This window comes from Giraffa tippelskirchi, chromosome 1, assembly GCF_054371585.1.
Source record: "Giraffa tippelskirchi isolate mGirTip1 chromosome 1, T2T-mGirTip1v1.2.pri, whole genome shotgun sequence".
NCBI lineage: Eukaryota > Metazoa > Chordata > Mammalia > Artiodactyla > Giraffidae > Giraffa > Giraffa tippelskirchi.
In genome coordinates this window covers 74,543,745-74,562,856 of record NC_137275.1, presented here as the reverse complement: position 1 = coordinate 74,562,856, position 19,112 = coordinate 74,543,745, and the positions used below count along the sequence as shown (strand labels likewise).

The following is a 19,112-nucleotide window of genomic DNA, read 5'->3' as shown; positions in this document are numbered from 1 at the left end:
TTAGAGCTGTGGTGTTTTGTTTTTTTTTTAATAGATTATCTAATTTAATCTTCATAAAACTGTGAGGCAGGTTCTTATGCATTTTGGTAAAGAGGAAACTGAGACAAAAGTGCAGGTATGAGATTGCTCAAAGCCACATGGTTAAGAGAACTGATAGACTAGAAGAGAAAAAATCTGGAAGAATAAACTGTTCCTGCTATCTCTGGGGAATGGGCTTGGGAGACAGGAGAAACTTCCTATTTTATACTCTTGTATTGTCTGAATTGGTCAGAGTGAGTAATTATTTGTGGTTAAATACAAAAAGGACATTTATATGTCTAGCTATGATGAAGTAGCTTGTAGCAAAGGTTCCCAGGGATAAACTAGAAAAAAGCCAGGTAACAAATACAAAAGCTCCAGGCTTTCAAATCGAAGCCAATATTCAAACAGGCCTCCCGACCAAGAGAGCACGGAGGCTCCCTGGGGTGAGCCCAGCACTTCACTTGAAGTTTCTGCCTTTGGGCACACTTGCCAATTCTTTCAGGGGAAGGGGCCAGGCAATCAATAATTCTATGGACAAAATTGAGGTATATTAATTAAATATACCACGGAGCTAGAGATGTTCCATTTCTTGATCTGCATGCTTACAATTTTGAACTTTTCTATATAACTCAAAATTTTTTTAAACAAAGATTTTAAAAATTAAAGAAAAACATTGGGCTTTAGGCCAGAATGCTCACTGGATATTTCTTTGCCACTCTGACCAACTAGCAGGGGAATAGTCTATGATCCCAAACTCTACGGCTTTAAATGGCATCCCATAAGGTAATGGGAAGTCAAGATACCACAGTAAGATCTAATAATATTAACAAAACTAAGTGCCTGCTATGGACTGGGCACCACTGTGAACTAGGTACTGGACAAACAACAGTGAGCAAAACAGACCATCCTCTTGGCATCACACAGCTCCTAAGAGCTGGGGGAAACACCGGCAAGTAAAAATAAAGGCAGATAATGTGTGACATGAAAAGAAAAAGTAAAGCCGGGTAAGGGGATAGAGAGGTCAGAGGTATGATCCTAGACAGGAAGATAAGAGAAGGCCTCTGCAAGAAAGCCATTTCCATCCCTGCCAGCAGCAAACTTGGAGACACACACATGTACACAACATGCACTGATCCTCTGCGTTACTGGAAAATGGTTAAGGAAGGAAAATTATAATGACAAGGAATTTTAAGAGCCCAGTGAAATAAACACTGTGCAAAAAGTCAGACACGATTAAGCGAGTAACACTTTCACTTTTCAGACAAAACAATTATTTCTTTATACTTACTTGTTAGTTTGGTCAACAATCACGTGACTTCCATCAGGAATTAAGTCTACATCATTTTTGTCCCAATGCACCTGTAATCACAAATGAACTCAATAATCTCCAAGAGAATCCCCAACAATCTACTGTCAACAAAAACACTTTTGAGCATACCTCTTTTCCTCAAGAATTTGTGAAAATGTATATTTTTGTTATAAAACCCAGCAAGGTGGTAAAAAAAAAATTTACCACATTTATCACAGAGAATGAAAAATAAACTTTTTAAAAACCTGAACTATCTATTTTAAAATAAACTTTTTAAAAACCTGAACTATCTATTTTAACTGATCATACTGAATAAACTACTGGGAAAATTGCCACATCTCAGTATTCACTTCACACAATACAGACCCAGCGCAATAGATTTGCAAAACTGGTCAAAAATTCCTCCCATCCTGGTATTTATGCCATGTGACTTTGCAACAGCTCCCATCAAGAGGGGGGCTCTATTTCTTAAGCTCATGAATCTGACTGCAGCAGCGTGAAGTATTTTGACCAGTGGGACCTGACAGGAGCAAACACTTGAAAAGAAGCTGCGTGTTGGGGCTTACCATCTCCTCCTACTTTCTGTAACTCTTCACTCCATGAAGAAGCCTCAGCTAGTCACTAGGATTCCAGCTGCACCCCCTCAACCAACCAGCTTGCCAACAAACAGGTGTGGGAGCAAGGCCACTGTGGTCCACCCAGAACAGTCAAGTCAGGCCAGTCCAGAAAGCCCTAGAATCGTGTCTGCTATTTTACACCACTAAGTTTAGGTGTTATCTGTTACTTAGTAAAATCTAACTGATAATACTCCCAGCTCATGGAAAACGAGGAAAAAATACCTTTTGTACTACCTTAATTTATAGTTTGGTTTTTTATTAAAAGTATATAAATAGTTAACCCGATTATAAAGTCTATAAATTCATAAAGTATACAAATTTATAAAGCATATATATTTATAAGTTATATAAGTAGTAAAATCAGATTAAATATGAGCTATAATTTTATTTTTACTGTTACTTACATTAAAATGGATGTGAAATACTTCTTCTAAGTCATCACCGTCATCATCCAGAAGTGTCTGCAAACTCCTATAGAACAGTCTTATTGTCAATAATCATGATGGCTAGATACATCATCTAAATAAAATGTCAAGGGCATGCCTGTTCTCAAGGTGGGAGGTCAGGTTTAGTTCATGTCACTTGTTTCTGTATATTGATAGTCTAACTAGGGCCAGACTGCAGCCAAAAGTGTGAGGTTTGGCGGTTTATTCGTAATTCTGCAGGCTCCCCACCCAATTCCCAGCTCTCTTCCCTCCACCCTAACTACAGTGGTGTCGGATAAGTACCACTAGAAACAACATAACTGGTACAGGTACAACATGGGAGAGCTTAGTTAACTCTTTCTAAAGGGATGCCTGTCATTGGGTAAGGCCTCTGGGAGAAGGTGGAATCAGCTGATTTTTCCCCTGCTGGATTTTTTTACTACTAAATTTTGCTAAAATCTGGATCTTTTTTTTTGGCCACACCATGCAGCTTGTGGCATTTCAGTTCCCCAACCAGGGATTGAACACAGGCCATGGCTGTAAAAGTTCCAAGTCCTAACTACTGGACCGCCAAGGAATTCTCTAAAATGTTGGATCTTTTAAATAGTATCATGTTAAAAACCGACCATGTTTTACTGTGTTTTTGGGGGGCTGAGACAGACTAATGGGAACTCAGCTGACAAAACTGGATTCATCATAGATTTGGTTCATGATGTTTTGTCACTGTAAGTGCATGGATGGCTTATTTGCTTATTTATGGGTGTGTTTATGAAGAACACTTCCCCAAACAAGAACTAAAACACTGCCAGTGTCTTATATCTACGTGTAAAGGGTACATTTCTTATCTCACTTTTCTACCACCCCCAATGTGTTATACACATATATACAGTTTGAAGAATACCTTTTCTCTTTGCTAAGGTATCTCTTGAACAAAGAATTTCATCTTACTGCAGTTAAATATATCAATCTTTCCTGTAATGTTGGTATTTTTATGTCTTGCTTGAGAAATTGCAATAGTGTGAAATAACTACCCACGTTTCCTTCATTTTACGTTCAATATTTAAGTCCTTAATCCACAGAGTTGGTTTTGGTCCATGGCCTAAGCTATCTGCTCTCATTTTTTTCCCCAGATGAAGAGTACTTCTTCTTGAAGTACTTGAAGAGCACTTCTGTTCCCACTGATCTAATAAACTACCCCTAACAAAGTGTCATGTGTATATGGGTCAGGTTCCACACTCTCTGTCCCATTGGAAAGCCAGCACCAAAATTATACTGCCCTAATTAATACAGCTTTCTAATGATTCTTGATACCTGGTAGGCCAAGTTCCCCATCCTTATTCACCTTACAAATGATCCCTGGCTGTTCTTGGCCCCTTGTTCATCCATATGAACTTTAAATCAGCTGGGTCTTTTTTTTTTTTTTTAAGCCTTCTAGGATTAAAATAGCAGTTTTACTGAGTACAGAGATCAGGGATTCTCAAAGTGTAAACTACAACTTCTGGGAATCCCTGAGGCCTTTACTGGGTGGGTGGGGTAGGGTCTGCAAGGTCAAAACAAATATCATAATAATACTAAGATGTTACTTGCCTCCTCACATTCTGTCATGAGTACAGAACAGTTTTCCAGTGGTGATATAATAGCTAGTAATGTGTATTCCTATATTTTAAACTCTTTACTTTTAATTTCTAATATCATAAATACTGACAAGTTTACTTAATATAAGCAAAAGCTCTTCAAGGTCCTCTTATTAACTTTTGAGAATCTTAAGACCTAAAAGTTTGAGAAATGCTAATATGGATTTAATGTTCTTTACTTGGTTCATCTATATGAAGTTATTTAGTTTAATAAGGGAGAAGGCAATGGCACCCCAATCCAGTACTCTTGCCTGGAAAATCCCATGGACGGAGGAGCCTGGTGGGCTCCAGTCCATGGGGTCGCTAAGAGTCGGACACGACTGAGCAACTTCACTTTCACTTTTCCCTTTCATGCACTGGAGAAGGAAATGGCAACCCACTCCAGTATTCTTGCCTGGAGAATCCTAGGGACGGCGGAGCCTGGTGAGCTGCCGTCTGTGGGGTCGCACAGAGTCGGACACGACTGAAGCGACTTAGCAGCAGCAGCAGTTTAATGTCTTTTTAGACATAAGCAGGATTTAAGTCATTTTCAATGTTTTCAGTAAAAAATAATGACAAATTTACCTCTTTGCCAAATCTGGTGCTTTCAGTATTTTCTCCTTATTAGTATATAAATATAATGATTAATAGTTGGAATTCTCAAGCTAGATTGCATTCCACTTATGGTTCTGTCACTACGGGGTCTGAGGCAAATTACCTAACTTTTCTGTTTCCTCATCTGTAAAATAGGGATAATAACAGAATCATACTACTGTTCTCATTCTTTTAAAAATCTCCATAGTATTCCACTGCATAAATATACGAAAAATATTAATTCCCAGAAGAAGGGAATGGCAATCTACTCCAGTGTTCGTGCCTGGAGAATCCCATGGACAGTGGAACCTGGCAGGCTACAATCCATGGGGTTGCAGAGTTGGATACGACTGAGCAACAAACACTTTCACTTTCTTCACTTTACTAAAGAACATTTTATAAACTAATACAATGTGCACTAGCAGGCATACATCTTTGCATGATTGTGTATTTCTGAATGTGAAATGTCTAGAGGTACAATTGCTAGGTCAAAGTAGTCTCCCTTTATCCATGGTTTTGCTTTTTACAGTTTCAGTTATCTGTGGTCTACTGCAATTGGAAAATGTTAAATGGAAAATTCCAAAATTAAATAATTCATCAGTTTTAAATTGTAGGCCGTTCTGAGTGGCATGATGCAGTCTCATGCTATCCTAGGATATGTGAATCATACCTTTGTCCAGCATATCCCAGCTGTTAGTCATTTAGTAGCTGCCTTGTGACCACTGTGTATCACACCCCTTACATCCACATAACTCTTATTTAACTTAATAATGGCCTCAAAGAGCAACAGTAGTGATGCTGGCAATTCGGATGTGCCAAAGAGAAGCTGTAAAGCGTTATCTTTTAAGTGAAAAGTTGAAAGTTCTCAATTTAATGAGGAGAGAATAAAATCATATCCTGAGGTTGCTACAACCTACGGTAAGAAAGAATCTTCTATCTGGGAAATTGTGAAGAAGGACAAAGGAACTCATACTGGTTTTGCTGTTGTACCTCAAACTGCAGAGTTCTGGCCACAGTGCATGATAAAGCTAGTTAGGATGGAAAAGGCATGAGATTTGCACATAAGATATTTTGAAAGATAGGAAGACTGCATTCCACATTCATATAACTTTTATTACAGTTGTTGTTGTTCACTTGCTAAGTCATGTGTGACTCTTTGCGACCCTATGGACTGCAGCACACCAGGCTTCCCTGTCCTTTACTGTCTCCCAGAGTTTGCTTAAATTCATGTCCATTGAGTTCATGATGCTATCTAACCATCTCATCCTCTGCTGCCACCTTCTCCTTTTGCCTTCAATCTTTCCCAACATCAAGGTCTTTTCCAATGAGTCAGTTCTTCGCATCAGGTGGCCAAAGTATTGGAGTTTCAGCTTCAGCAACAGTCCTTTCAATGAATATACAGGGTTGATTTCCTTTAAGACTGACTGGTTTGATCTCTTTGCAGTCCAAGGGACATTCAAGAGTCTCCTCTAGCACCACAATTCAAAAGCATCAGTTCTTCGGTGTTTAGCCTTCTTTATGATCCAACTCTCACATTCATACATGACTACTGAAAAAAAACATGGCTTTGACTATACAGACCTTTGTAAGCAAAGTGATGTCTCTGCTTTTTAATATACTGTTGAAGTCTGTTATAGCTTTTCTTCCAAGGAGCAAGTGTCTTTTAATTTCATGGCTGCAGTCACCATCTACAGTGATTTTGGAGCCCAAGAAAATGAAATCTGTCACTGCTTCCACTTTTCCCCCTTTTATTTGCCATGAAGTGATGGGACCAGATACCATGATTTTCATTTTTGAATGTTGAGTTTTAAGTCAGCTTTTTCATCCCATCAAGAGCTTCTCTAGTTCCTTTTCACTTTCTGCTTAAAATTAGAGTGGTATCATACGTATATCTGAGGTTGTTGATATTTATCCTGACAATCACCTGTAATTCATCCAGCCTGGCATTTCCCATGAGGTACTCTGCATATAAGTTAAATAAACAGAGTGACAATATACAGCCTTGTCATATTCCTTTCCTAATTTTGAACCAGTTAGTTGTTCTATGTCCGATTCTAACTGTTGCTTCTTAGCCTACATACAGGTTTTTTGGGAGACAGGTAAGGTGGTCTGGTATTCCCATCTCTTTAAGGGCTTCCCACAGTTTGCTATGATCCACAAAGTCGAAGGCTTCAGCATAGTCAATGAAACGGAGATAGACTTTTCTCTGGAATTCCCTTGCTTTCTCTATGATCCAATGAATGTTGGCAATTTGATCTCTGGTTCCTCTGCTTTTTCTAAACCCAGCTTGTACATCTGGAAGTTCTCAATTCACAGAGTGCTAAAGCCTAGCTTGAATGATTTTGAGCATAACTTTACTAGCATGTGAAATGAGCACAACTGTACAGTAGTTTGAACATTCTTTGGTATCGCCCTTCTTTGGGATTGAAATTAAAACCGATCTTTTCCAGTCCTGTGGCCACTGCTGAGTTCAAAATTTACTGACATATTGAGTGTAGCACTATAACAGCATCATCTTTTAGGATGTGAAATAGCTCAGCTGGGATTCTATCACCTCCGCTAGCTTTGTTCATAGTAATGCTTCCTAAGGACCACTTGACTTCACACTCCAGAATGTCTGGCTCTAGGTAAGTGACCACACCATCATTGTTATCCAGGTCATTAAGACCTTTTTTGTACAGTTCTTTGTGTATTCTTGCCACCTCTTCTTAATCTCTTCTGCTTCTGTGAGCTCCTTACCATTTCTGTCCTTTATTGGGCCCATCCTTGCATGAAATATTCCTCGGTATCTCCAATTTTCTTGAAGAGCTCTCTCGTCTTTCCCATAATATTGTTTTCCTCTACTTTTTTTTTTTAAAAGGTCTTCTTATCTCTCCTTACTATTCTCTGGAACTCTGCATTCAGTTGAGTATATTTTCCCTTTCTCCCTTGCTTTTCATTTCTCTTCTTTCCTCAGCTATTTCTAAATCTTCCTCAGACAACCATTCTGCCTTTTTGCAATTCTATTTCTTTGGAATGGTTTTGGTCACTGCCGCTTGTACAATGTTACAAGAGGTTCTTTCCATGGTTCTTCAGGTACTCTGTCTACCAGATTTAATCCCTTCAATCTATTCATCACCTCCACTGTATAATCTTAAGGGATTTGATTTAGGTCATACCTGAATGGCCTAGTGGTTTTCCCTACTTTCTTCAATTTAAGCCTGAATTTTTTGTAATCATGACCTGATGATCTGAGCTACAGTCAGCTCTAGGTCTTGTTTTTGCTGACTGTATATAAGAGCTTTTCCATCTTCAGCTGCAAAGAATATAATCAATCTGATTTCAATATTGACTATCTGGTGATATCAATGTGTAAACTCATCTCTTACGCTGTTGGAAAAGAGTGTTTGCTATGACCAGGGTGTTCTCCTAACAAAACTGTTAGCCTTTGCCCTGCATCATTTTGTACTCCAAGGTCAAACTTGCCTGTTATTCCAGGTCTCTCTTGACTTCCTATCTTTGCATTCCAATCCTCTATGATAAAATGGACACTTTTTCGTGTTAGTTCTAGAAGGTCTTGTAGGTCTTCATAGAACTGGTCAACTTTAAATTTCTCAGCATAAGCAGTTAGGGCATAGACTTGGAATACTGTGATGCTGAATGGTTTGCTTTGGAAAAGAATCGAGATCATTCTGTCATTTTTGAGACTGCACCCAAGTACAGCATTTTAGACTCTTGTTGACTATGAGGGCCACTTCATTTCTTCTAAGGGATTCTTCCCCACAGTAGCAGATATAATGGTCATCTAAAATAAACTCACCCATTCCCATCCATTTAGTTCACTGATTCCTAAGATGCTGATGTTCACTCTTGCCATCTCCTGCTTGACCACGTCCCATTTACACTGATTCATGGACCTAACATTCCAAGTTCCTGTGCAATACTGTTCCTTACAGCATTAGACTTTAATTTCACCGCCAGACACATTCACAACTGAGAGTCATTTCTGCTTTGGCTCAGCCTCTTCATTCTTTCTGCAGCTATTAGTAATTGCCCTCCATTCTTCTCCAGTAGCATACTGGACACCTTCCAATCTGAGGGGCTCATCTTCCAGTGTCGTATCTTTTGCCTTTTCATACTATTCATGGGGGTTCTCACAGCAAGAATGCTGGAGTGGTTTGCCATTCCCTCCTCCAGTGGACCACATTTTGTCAGAACTCTCCACTATGACCCATCCATCTTGGGTGGCCCTGCATGGCATGGCTCATAGCTTCACTAAGTTATACAAGCCTCTTTGCCACAAGGCTGTGATCCATGAAGGGATATTGTTACAATTGTCCTATTTTATTATTTGTTATTGCTGCTATCATAGTATGACAAATTTACAAATTTTTTTATCATAAGTAAAAGGTATATGAAAAAACATGTATGTATAGGAAAAAACATGGGGTGTGTGTGTGTGTGTGTGTGTATCTACATGTATATGTGTGTACACTATCCATGGTTGCAGGCATCCACTTGGGGGCATGGAACGCATCTCCTGCAGACAAACGGGGACTACTGTACTGCCACAGTATTCTCTGAAAAGGAGTTACCACTTTACACTTCCACTAACAATTCCCAAAATCAGAGTGAACCTTTTTCCAAATCCTTGCTGATACTATATAGCATCAGTATTTCCAAACTCTGCCAATGTGAAATCACATTAGCCTCTCATTTTAATATGTATTCTATGGTCACTCAGGAGACTGATCATATTTTTTAAAAAAATTTTTGGACATGCCACACAGCATGTGGGATCTTAGTTCTTGGACCAGGGATCAAACCAGCACCCCTCTGCATTGGAAGCGTGGAGTCTTAACCATTACACCACCAGTGAAGTCTGAAACCAATCACCTCAATTTATGAGCCATTTCTATTGCTTCATTTGTAGGTTACTTTCTTATATACTCTATCAGCTTTTCTAATGGATATACAGGAACACTACACAGCAGGGATATTAACTCTTTCTATTATATGTTACCAATATGTTTTGTGAGGTAATGGCTCACCTTTTAACTTAGAACTAAATTTTCCTTTTAAAGTAATGACATGAAACAACTATTAAAATAAACATCACTTGCAGGTTTTACACCAAGGTGTACTTGTGCTCTGTCATGACTGTTTCTGTACAAATAAAGTCTAAAGGTTAATACAAGCAGTAAGGGCTAACTATGGGCACTTCCCAAGTGGTGCTAGTGGTAAAGTATCCACCTGCCAATGCAGGAGACATAACAGACTCGGGTCCATCCCTAGGTCAAGAAGAGCCCCTGGAGGAGAAAATGGCACCTCACTCCAGTATTCTTGCCTGGAGAAACCCATGGACAGAGGAGCCTGGCAGACTTCAGTCATGGAGCTGCAAAGAGTAGGACACGACTGAGCGACTGATCATCTGAGCACAGCACAGCAAGAACTAACTATACAAAAATCAACTTTTCTTAATTGTTTAGAAAGTTAAATTATTACCTAACAATTCTTGCCTAAGTTAGAATCAGTTTAAAGTACCTAGAATGCCACTATTGAACATAAAAATACTACTGGAATGTGTATATGTTTAAATATTTATCTAAATATAATTACGAGATGAGATAGAGGTGCTAATTATCTCTACAATGGCAATCATTAGTTCAGTTCAGTTAGTTCAGTCGCTCAGTCGTGTCCGATTCTTTGCGACCCCATGAACCGCAGCACGCCAGGCCTCCCTGTCCATCACCAACTCCCAGAGTTTACCCAAACTCATGTCCATTGAGTCGGTGATGCCATCCAACCAGCTCATCCTCTGTCGTCCCCTTCTCTTCCTGCCCTCAATCTTTCCCAGCATCAGGGTCTTTTCAAATGAATCAGTTCTTCCCATCAGGTGGCCAATGTACTGGAGTTTCAGCTGCAGCATCAGTCCTTCCAATGAATATTCAGGACTGATCTCCTTTAGGATGGACTGGTTGGATCTCCTTGCAGTCCAATCATACTATAATATAAATATATTTAAGGTACATAAATATATCTGAAAAAAGAACTATGTTAACTTACTGTCCCAAAACAGGACTGAGTTCTTTCAAGTCTTCTAGTGATGGCGTTTGGTCCAAAAGTTTCTTAAACAGAGCCAGTGGAAAAGGGATGTCGGCAACATTACAATTGAATAGAGAAAGTCCACATAGAAGCCCAAAGAAGAAATAACTCTTCTTTTCAAATTTAGGCTGAAAGGAGAAAAAAAAACTTAATGTATTATAAATTTTTACCAGTACAATGGAATATTTACATTGAGTGAACCTTTTTTCCCCTTTTAAAATCAAAATCAAATCACAAATTAAAACCAAAAATCTTGAGATAAGAATATTTAGGTTTTATACTCAATCACCAAGTCAATTTAAATCTCTGCCACCGTTTTGGTTACTAAAAGCTTTAACAGGATGAGGGTGAGGGGATAGGAGAGATGTTGTTTAAGGGGAGAAACTGCAATGAGTAGCAAATAAATCCTAGAGGTCAAATGTAAGTATAGTGAGTATGGATAACAATACTGTGCTGTTTAGTCACTAAGTCATGTCCAATTCTTTGTGACCCCATCCAGGGACTGTATAGCCCGCCAGGCTCCTCTGTCCATAGGATTTCCCAGGCAAGAATACTGGAGTGGGTTGTCATTTCCTTCTCCAGGGGATCTTCCCTACCCAGGGATCGAACCCGGTGTCCTGCATTGCAGGCAGATTCTTTATCATCTGAGCCACTAGGTACCTGCAACAATACTGCATTATAATCATCAAATTTGCTAAGGTGGTAGGATCTTATTTGGTGGTGGTGGTGGTTTAATCTCAAAGTCATGTCCAACTCTTATCTGATCCCTGCCAGGCTCTTCTGTCCATGGGATTTCCTAGGCAAGAATATTGGAGTGGTTTGCCATTTCCTTCTTCAGGAGATCTTCCCAACCCAGGGATTGAACCCGAGTCTTCTGCATGGCAGGCAGATTCTTTACCACTAGCCACCAGGGAAGCCCAGATCTTAACTGCATGTGTGTGTGCTCAGTCAGTTGTGTCTGACTCTTTGCAACCCCCTGGACTGTGGCCTGCCAAGCTTCTCTGTCCATGGAAGGCAAGAATATTGGAGTGGGCTGTCATTTCCTACTCATAGAGGTGCTAATGGGATTCCCTGGTGGTTCAGATGATAAAGAGTCTGTCTGCAATGCGGGAGACCTGAGTTGGATCCCTGGGTCAGGAATATCCCCTGATGGCAACCCACTCCAATATTCATAGCCTTTAAATTCATTGAAGAGAAAGAACTAAAAGAATGAATGCCTAAGAAAGGAAGGGCTCATTTTTACCTATACAGTCTATAAATGGTCAAAAACATATATTGCTGAAGTTCTCCTGCGTGGACTTGAGAATCTGGGGAAAGAGGACCCCAGTTTAAAGAAGAAAATATCACCTTTTAGAATTAAAATTTATCTCCATAATTATACCAATAATTCTTCTCCTAAAATAAAACCGTCTAGACAACCTAATTTTATATGGTATATCCCCACACCTTTTCTCTCAAGAAATACCTATGCCAAGAAAAGAAGACTTACCCTGACAGGAAACCACATGTAGGAAGCCTCTTCAGGATAAGTGAACATTCCATATTCTGGCCGGGTCATTTCTTGAAAGAGACAGTAGAAAAACTCTGCCCTGACTCCTCCAAAATCATATCCAATTTCTCCACTAAATGAAACCTAAAAATACAGAGGAAATAATGCATCATTTCCAGAGTTCTCTATTGCTATGTATTAAATCTCATTTAATAATTATTTGTAGACCCAAGTATTTGGAGATTAATGTACAACAACTTCTAAAAATGTTTCTCTACTTAAGCGCTTCTCTCCAAGAGGCTTAAGAACCCATGAATTCCCAATTCTAAAGACTTGAGTTTCTTCTGTCTCATCTTGAGACATTTTACACTTCTGAATCACCTCCTCTTTCTTCACACTTTTTTTCCCCTTGCTTTCTCTTATGAAGCACTATTTAAGTTTTTAGTTCTCTCTTCTTTTTATGTTGCTTTAATACCGAAGATTCCTGCAGCGCTATGCTGGCACCTCTATTCTTTCTCTTACCCTGCCCCTTTATATGGGCAAGCTCCTTAATCTCACAAAGCCTATTTTCCCACAAGATCATCAGAAAGATTAAATGGGATAACACAAGTAAAATCCCTCACAGAGTCTGGAAAATAGCAGCTACTTATCAAATGTTACCTAAATTTTAAAAATGGATGAATGAAAATTAAAATAACTGAGTGGACTGGCTGGCTGACACAGGTTAGAATCATATAATGAATTTACCAAGTTTTTAAAGTTATCTATGTGCAAAAATATTTAGAAATGCCAGCTCTAACTGCAAACTCCATACTTTTAAAATAGTATCTTGAGCTTTGGTCAAGTCAATCATTCTTTAATCTGAGTAGGACAAGTGATAAATTAACATCTCCCATCAAACCATTCTAATAAATATTATCAGGAAAATCTTTACTTGTTTTGAATAAGTGGAAAGTCTAGAGCCTGATGTGTGTTTGTGTGTGTTAGTCTCTCAATCTTGTCTGACTCTTTGAGACCCCATGGACTGTAGCCTCCGTCCATGGAATTCTCTAGGCGAGAATACTGGAGTGGGTAGCCATTCTCTTCTCCAGGAGATCTTCCCGACCCAGGGATCAAACCCAGGTCTCCTGCATTGCAGGCAGATTCTTTACCATCTGAGTCAACAAGGAAGCCCCTAGAACCTGATGGTTGGGCTCAAATCCTGGCTCTGATACTTATCAGTTGTTTCACTCTGGGATAAGTTATCTAATAGTTTATACCTCACTTTTCCCATCTGTAACAGGAAGAAAAAACAGAACCTTTTACACAGTATGGTTGAAAGGGTTACACAAGTAGGTGTAAAGCTTTTATAATAGTTCCTGGCATAAGAAAAACATTCATTAGATCTTCTAGTCATTATTATTCTATGTCAAGTATCTATTAGTAAGACAAGTTACACAGTAATTAAACCAAGGATCATTAATGAATGTTCAGGACATGGTGATACCTACAATTATACCCTCAGTAAACTATGTAGTCAATAAAGAGAATGTTCTCTCTTCAACAAAGCAATCTGGGTTCTTGCAGGAGAGCAGAAACAAACTCTCAATTCTCTTCTGTGTCAACCCCATCTCACTGGAACCTTTAAAAGGTGATGACTGGCCAGGCTTGGTCAGGCCTCAAAAGGGAACTGAATATATTAGGGCTAGTACTAGAGAGGAGAACCATTTCACCTGCTTCCCCTTAGCCAGAGCACAATGGCAGCTTCTCACCTGGAATTCACAGGTAACTGAGGAAAATTAGGGGAACTCCAACACAGACAACTCCAGTGTAAAAGGGAGGTAATTCCCTCTCTGTAAGGCCCATTGTTACATTCTTTTACGTTTTCCTTCTCTCAGCAGCAAAAATATTAAGTAAGAATTATACTTTACCATTAACTCCCTCCTCAGATCTTCATTTTCAGATTGATTTAGCTGATTAAAAACATCCTCAATCAAGTGACTCCTTCTGACTATCAGATTAAAGGTGGGCAGTAAAGATAATGAAGACCCTTCTTGGCCCACAATGCCAGCCAACCTCATACAAGCTCGAAATTTCTTCTCCTGGGAAAAGAAAAACATTTCATTTCATTTCACCATTGACTCTAAGTAGAAATTTTCAAAGTGGAATAAACCAACTCAGTTTATTATAAGCACACGTCACAAACACTTAGGATAAGAGCTCTATATACTCCACTGACTGTATATACCACGTGACTATACAGTCCATGGAATTCTCCAGGCCAGAATACTGGAGTGAGTAGCCTTTCCCTTTTCCAGGGCATCTTCCCAACTCAGGGATTGAAGCCAGGTCTACCACATTGCAGGCGGATTCTTTACCAGCTGAGCCACAAGGGAAGCCCAAGAATTCTGGAGTTGGTAGACTATCCCTTCTCCAGTAGATCTTCCTGACCCAGAAACTGAACAAGGTCTCCTGCATTGCAGGCAGATTCTTTACCAACTGAGCTATCAGGGAAGCCTATATACCACTGAAGACAGGCTATATGTTCAGCATTTACCCCTGAGAGCAAAAGATACATGAGCCATAGGAAATGAAAAGCTTTGTGGGGTCAACTTGAGTGAGCAGGAACGTGACCAAATGCAGGCTCCTCTGGACCACTGTACCATGTAAACCAGTGGTCCTTAACCTTTCTGGTACCATGAACCAGTTTCATGGAAGACAATTTTTCCACAGACCGGGGGTGGGGGTGATGGCTCAGGCAGTAATGTGAGCGAGGGGAAATGCCAGGTAAAGCTTTCCTTGCTTGCTGGCTGCTCACCTGCTGTGCTGTGCAGCCCCATTCCTAACAGACCACAAGCCAGTATCTGCAGCCCGGGGGCTGAGGACCCCTGCTGTAAACACAAATATGAACACTTCAGTGACCAAGCTAAAGACCATCAGTCTTTAGCCTGCCTAAGGAGCTTGAAGCAGTAAGCTGAAATCTAATACTGTCATCAGGATGAGAAGTTCAGACGTTTAGAAGAGAAGCCAGCTGGAGGATGAGAGACCTCTCTAAAGATATCCTTTTCTAGGGGGAAAATTCAGACTGATTTTAGGGGACAGATAATCTAGGAAGTTAACATGGGAGAGACAGACAGACTCATAGACTGACATACAGACTGTCCATTTGGAACCAAATGACACTTTGGGATAACCTCTATGTCTTTTTGCAAAACAGAGAGAAAGCAAATGCCAGTTCTGTAAAATAATTACTGGAAACTTGTTTAAAACCAAGAGAGAAGAGAGTTGAATTAAAATAAAGTTCTTATATCTTTTTTCCTTCCAATATTCTTTTTTTAAATATTTCATCAATGATCTTACTTGGAACTCTTACATCAATTTCCTATTTTGTTTTATTACGGTAACTGTATTATGTAAAAGTATCTAGTTTTATGATACATATTTGAATATTATTCATGCATATACATATACAGGCGCATATACATATACAGATGCATATACAAGGGTAAAAGTTACACTTTTGAGCACTTTGCGCAAGGCATTGTTCTAAATGCTTTACCTATATTAACAAATTTAGCCCTTATAAAAAATGCAATGAGGTACATTTTCTGAGGCTTTCTCAATTGTTCAATTTTAAGTTCAAAACCACTTTGCTGGATATGCTGACAAAAAGAACCAAGTCAGTTGATGACAGTAAGTATGTGAAAAGGAAACACTTTTTACAAAAGTTTATTATGGCACAATCACAGAGTACTAGCCATTTATTTGTTGTGTCCGACTGTGGCTCAGTGGTAAAGAACCCGCCTGCCAATGCAAGAGACGTCAAAGATGCAGGTTCAATCCCTGGGTTGGGAAGATCCCCTGGAGTAGGAAATGGTGACTCACTCTAGTATTCTTGCCTGGAGAATCCCATGGACAGAGGAGCCTGGTAGGTTACAATCCATAGGGTCACAAAGAGTCAGACATGACTGAAATGACTTAGCATACACAGTCATTTATTTGCGTCTGAATTTCAAGACTCCTCCATCACTTCTATTCCCACTACTATGTTTTCCCATTAGATTGGACCTTCCTACATATATTGCTAATCCCAATCAAGTCCACATCTGATCTGCCTCTCTGAGCACCATTCAGAAGACTACTGGCGCTTTTCTCAAGATACAAGCCCTATAACTAGGCCCAAGCTCTATCCTTTACTACTGAGGCCCTAATATGCCTCAAGGCCAACCCAACCTAAATTATGACAGTCTCTCTTGCCTTCTTTATTATAGTATAAGCTCCGTGAATGCTATGAACAATACTGGTTTCACTACTGGGTGGTTCCCTTATCACCCAGCTATTGTGCACTGAAAAAGATACTCATCATTTGATTTGCTAACAAAGACAAAGAAATAAGCATGCATACCTGCATTTTTAAATGTGAGTCTGCATACAGCAGTTTTATTTTTGACAGAATATTAAAGATAAATGGAAAATGACTGAATATGACAGGATCCTGGACATCTACTGCAATGTCCTAAAAATGGAAATGACAACAATTTTGATAAATGAAAAGACAGAGAAATCTTACACCTTACTTCTTAGCTTTAAACCCCTGATGGTTTCAGGTCTCAGTACTTACAGCCAGAGCAATCCAAAATGTTGGCCAGTGGTGCTAGGATATATAAAATTCTACGAAAATGTTTTATGTATCAATGAAAGGTACATAAACCTAGTATTTTCAGTGCTCATTTAATTTCACCATTAATTATGAACTCCAGACACTTTCCCAACAAGTCTGTTCTGCTCCTACCTTTACTCCTGAAATGTGAATTAGTTCACATGTATTTAGTAAATAGGGGAGTGATATAATATAGAAAACTGGTTAGCTCAGACCTGATTTTTGCCAGGCAAAGGATGATGTGCTAGTAGAATGAGACTCTTCAGAGAAAAGGAGAAAAAATAGATTAGCTGCTGAACTGGCAGCCAGAGCTCTTTAGCTTTATTTTAATAAAAAAGGAGTACTAACACCCGGGGAACCCTCACCAAAGTTACAGCCTTATCCTGTTGGCCCCTGGTGAGTCACCTGCCTCCTATGCCCACCTTAAGAGCAAAGCTCCACTCCCATCTGTTATCTCAGTACCACTGGTCCTCTAATTAGCCTATGGATAGATTTCTAACCTTAGGTTTTTATGCATTTTTTATCTTCTCATGGCACTCTCCATATGACCTGAGCTATCTCCCCAGGTAGCAGGCACTTTTCTGTCATACTTCTGGCTACAAAATTGCATAGGTTTTGAGGGGCCTGCCTTGTTTTTCCCATAAGCCCTGCTATTTCTATTGGGCAATTTTGCAGAGTGTAAGAATTTTTGGAAATTCGTACAAAGTTATAGCACAAGTGCCTATATTAACTTACCAATGATCAATACCCTCTTTAAATATGCCATACTTACTGAGTTCACTTTCCAGGAGGACCTTCTATATGCATCTACACAAAAATCAAGCCACTGTGTGAGTTCATTTATTTCAAAGATATTTTCAGGCAGTTGACATTTAGCCTGGTTTACCTTAAATAAAATATGACTTGTGAGAAAGTTTTATACATAAAGACAATTTTGCTTAATGGCTATAAATTAGATTACCAGAATAAATAGCAAGTTAAAGATACTTTAATGACCAGAATTTAGTTCTTTTTTTTTTAATAAATTTATTTATTTTAGTTGGGGGCTAATTACTTTACAATATTGTAATAGTTTTTGCCATACATTGACATGAATCCAATTACCCCATTGCCAAAGCCCTAAACTTTCAGGAGCATAAAGAATACCTATGATTTAATAGCAGAAATTGATGGTATGATGATAAACTTTTACTTACTTTTAATCCCTGGTTTGGGAATTAGATACCACGTGTTGTAACTAACCGTTCACATGCTGCAACTAAGATCCGATGCCACCAAATAAATAAATATTTAAAAATAAATAAATGAATGAAATTTATATAGAAGAGCCAAATGCCAAAAGTAGCCAAGATTCACTTTAAGAACAAGGTAGGAGTATTTCTCTTAAAAAAATATAAACAACACAGAACCACATAAAATGACTAACAGTGCAGAAGAGAGCCTGGAAATGAATCTCACACACAGAAACTTGTTTTATGAGAGTTCACATCACCTATCAGTGTAAAAAGGACAGGTTTCAGTTAAGTGGTGCTAGGTAATTGTTTTCATATGGAAAATAATGAAAATAAATTTTCAATTGGTTTAAACAGCAAACTGTGAAAGGCAAAGCTAACTGCAATACTCCCTTCAGATCTGGACAAGACTGACCTCTGCCCTGGGTCTCTTGATTTAAAGGTCTTTGCTCTGGCCTTTACAGCCAATCCCCTTCCCACAAGGGGTATGCTGGGTCAAGGGCTGTGTCTATGCAGCCCACACATTTCCATCTACACTGAGCTTGAGAACCCAAGATCTTCAGTTCTTTCCCAAATGGCTACAAGAGCCCCAGGACCTACACAGGCCTCTTCCTCCACTTGCTCTCTGGCGAGTGGAAGTCACAAGTGAGCACACCTCAACGCTCCAGCGCACCAGGGCTGCTGCACAAGGTGGGGACAGAACAGAGACAGGAGGTGAGAGGTGCACACATGGCCATGGGACACCCCTGGTGTGGGATAAAGCCAAGGTAGGAAAAGCAGGGCAGAGGCCCTGGGATGGGCCAGGGGGAGGGTTCATCGCCACCTCTGCTTTCAGTGCAGAACTCTGCAAGGAGCTGATATTTCTAAATTCAAATCTGGCCTCCCCTGACATTGTGCTTAGTCCCTTCAATTATGTCTGACTCTTTGCGACCCCATGGACTGCGGCCCACCAGGGTCCTCTGTCCATGGGGATTCTCTAGGCAAGAATACTGGAGTGGGTTGCCTGCCTTCCTCCAGGGGATCTTTCCAATCCAGGGATCGAAACCAGGTCTCCCACACTGCAGGCCGATTCTTTACCATCTGAGTCAC

The 19,112-nt window shown here is 39.6% G+C and overlaps 1 protein-coding gene across 16 annotated transcripts in view; it reads right to left on the bottom strand.

Annotated features, from left to right (window-relative positions):
• Positions 1-19,112, bottom strand: part of HERC5 (HECT and RLD domain containing E3 ubiquitin protein ligase 5) — a 46,175-nt gene that overhangs the window by 4,719 nt on the left and 22,344 nt on the right. For 9 of the 16 annotated variants that reach the window (XM_081593809.1, XM_081593874.1, XM_081593750.1 and 6 more), the window contains 7 exons: positions 17,564-17,677; positions 16,537-16,647; positions 14,063-14,233; positions 12,153-12,296; positions 10,625-10,791; positions 2,352-2,418; positions 1,310-1,380 (listed from right to left, as the gene is read on the bottom strand). In XM_081593809.1, the coding sequence (XP_081449935.1) occupies positions 1,310-1,380; positions 2,352-2,418; positions 10,625-10,791; positions 12,153-12,296; positions 14,063-14,233; positions 16,537-16,647; positions 17,564-17,677 (845 nt within the window). Of the gene's footprint in view, positions 1-1,309; positions 1,381-2,351; positions 2,431-10,624; positions 10,792-12,152; positions 12,297-14,062; positions 14,234-16,536; positions 16,648-17,563; positions 17,678-19,112 lie in introns of all 16 variants that reach the window. The other 7 variants (XM_081593790.1, XM_081593852.1, XM_081593743.1 and 4 more) reach the window with 2 other exon arrangements.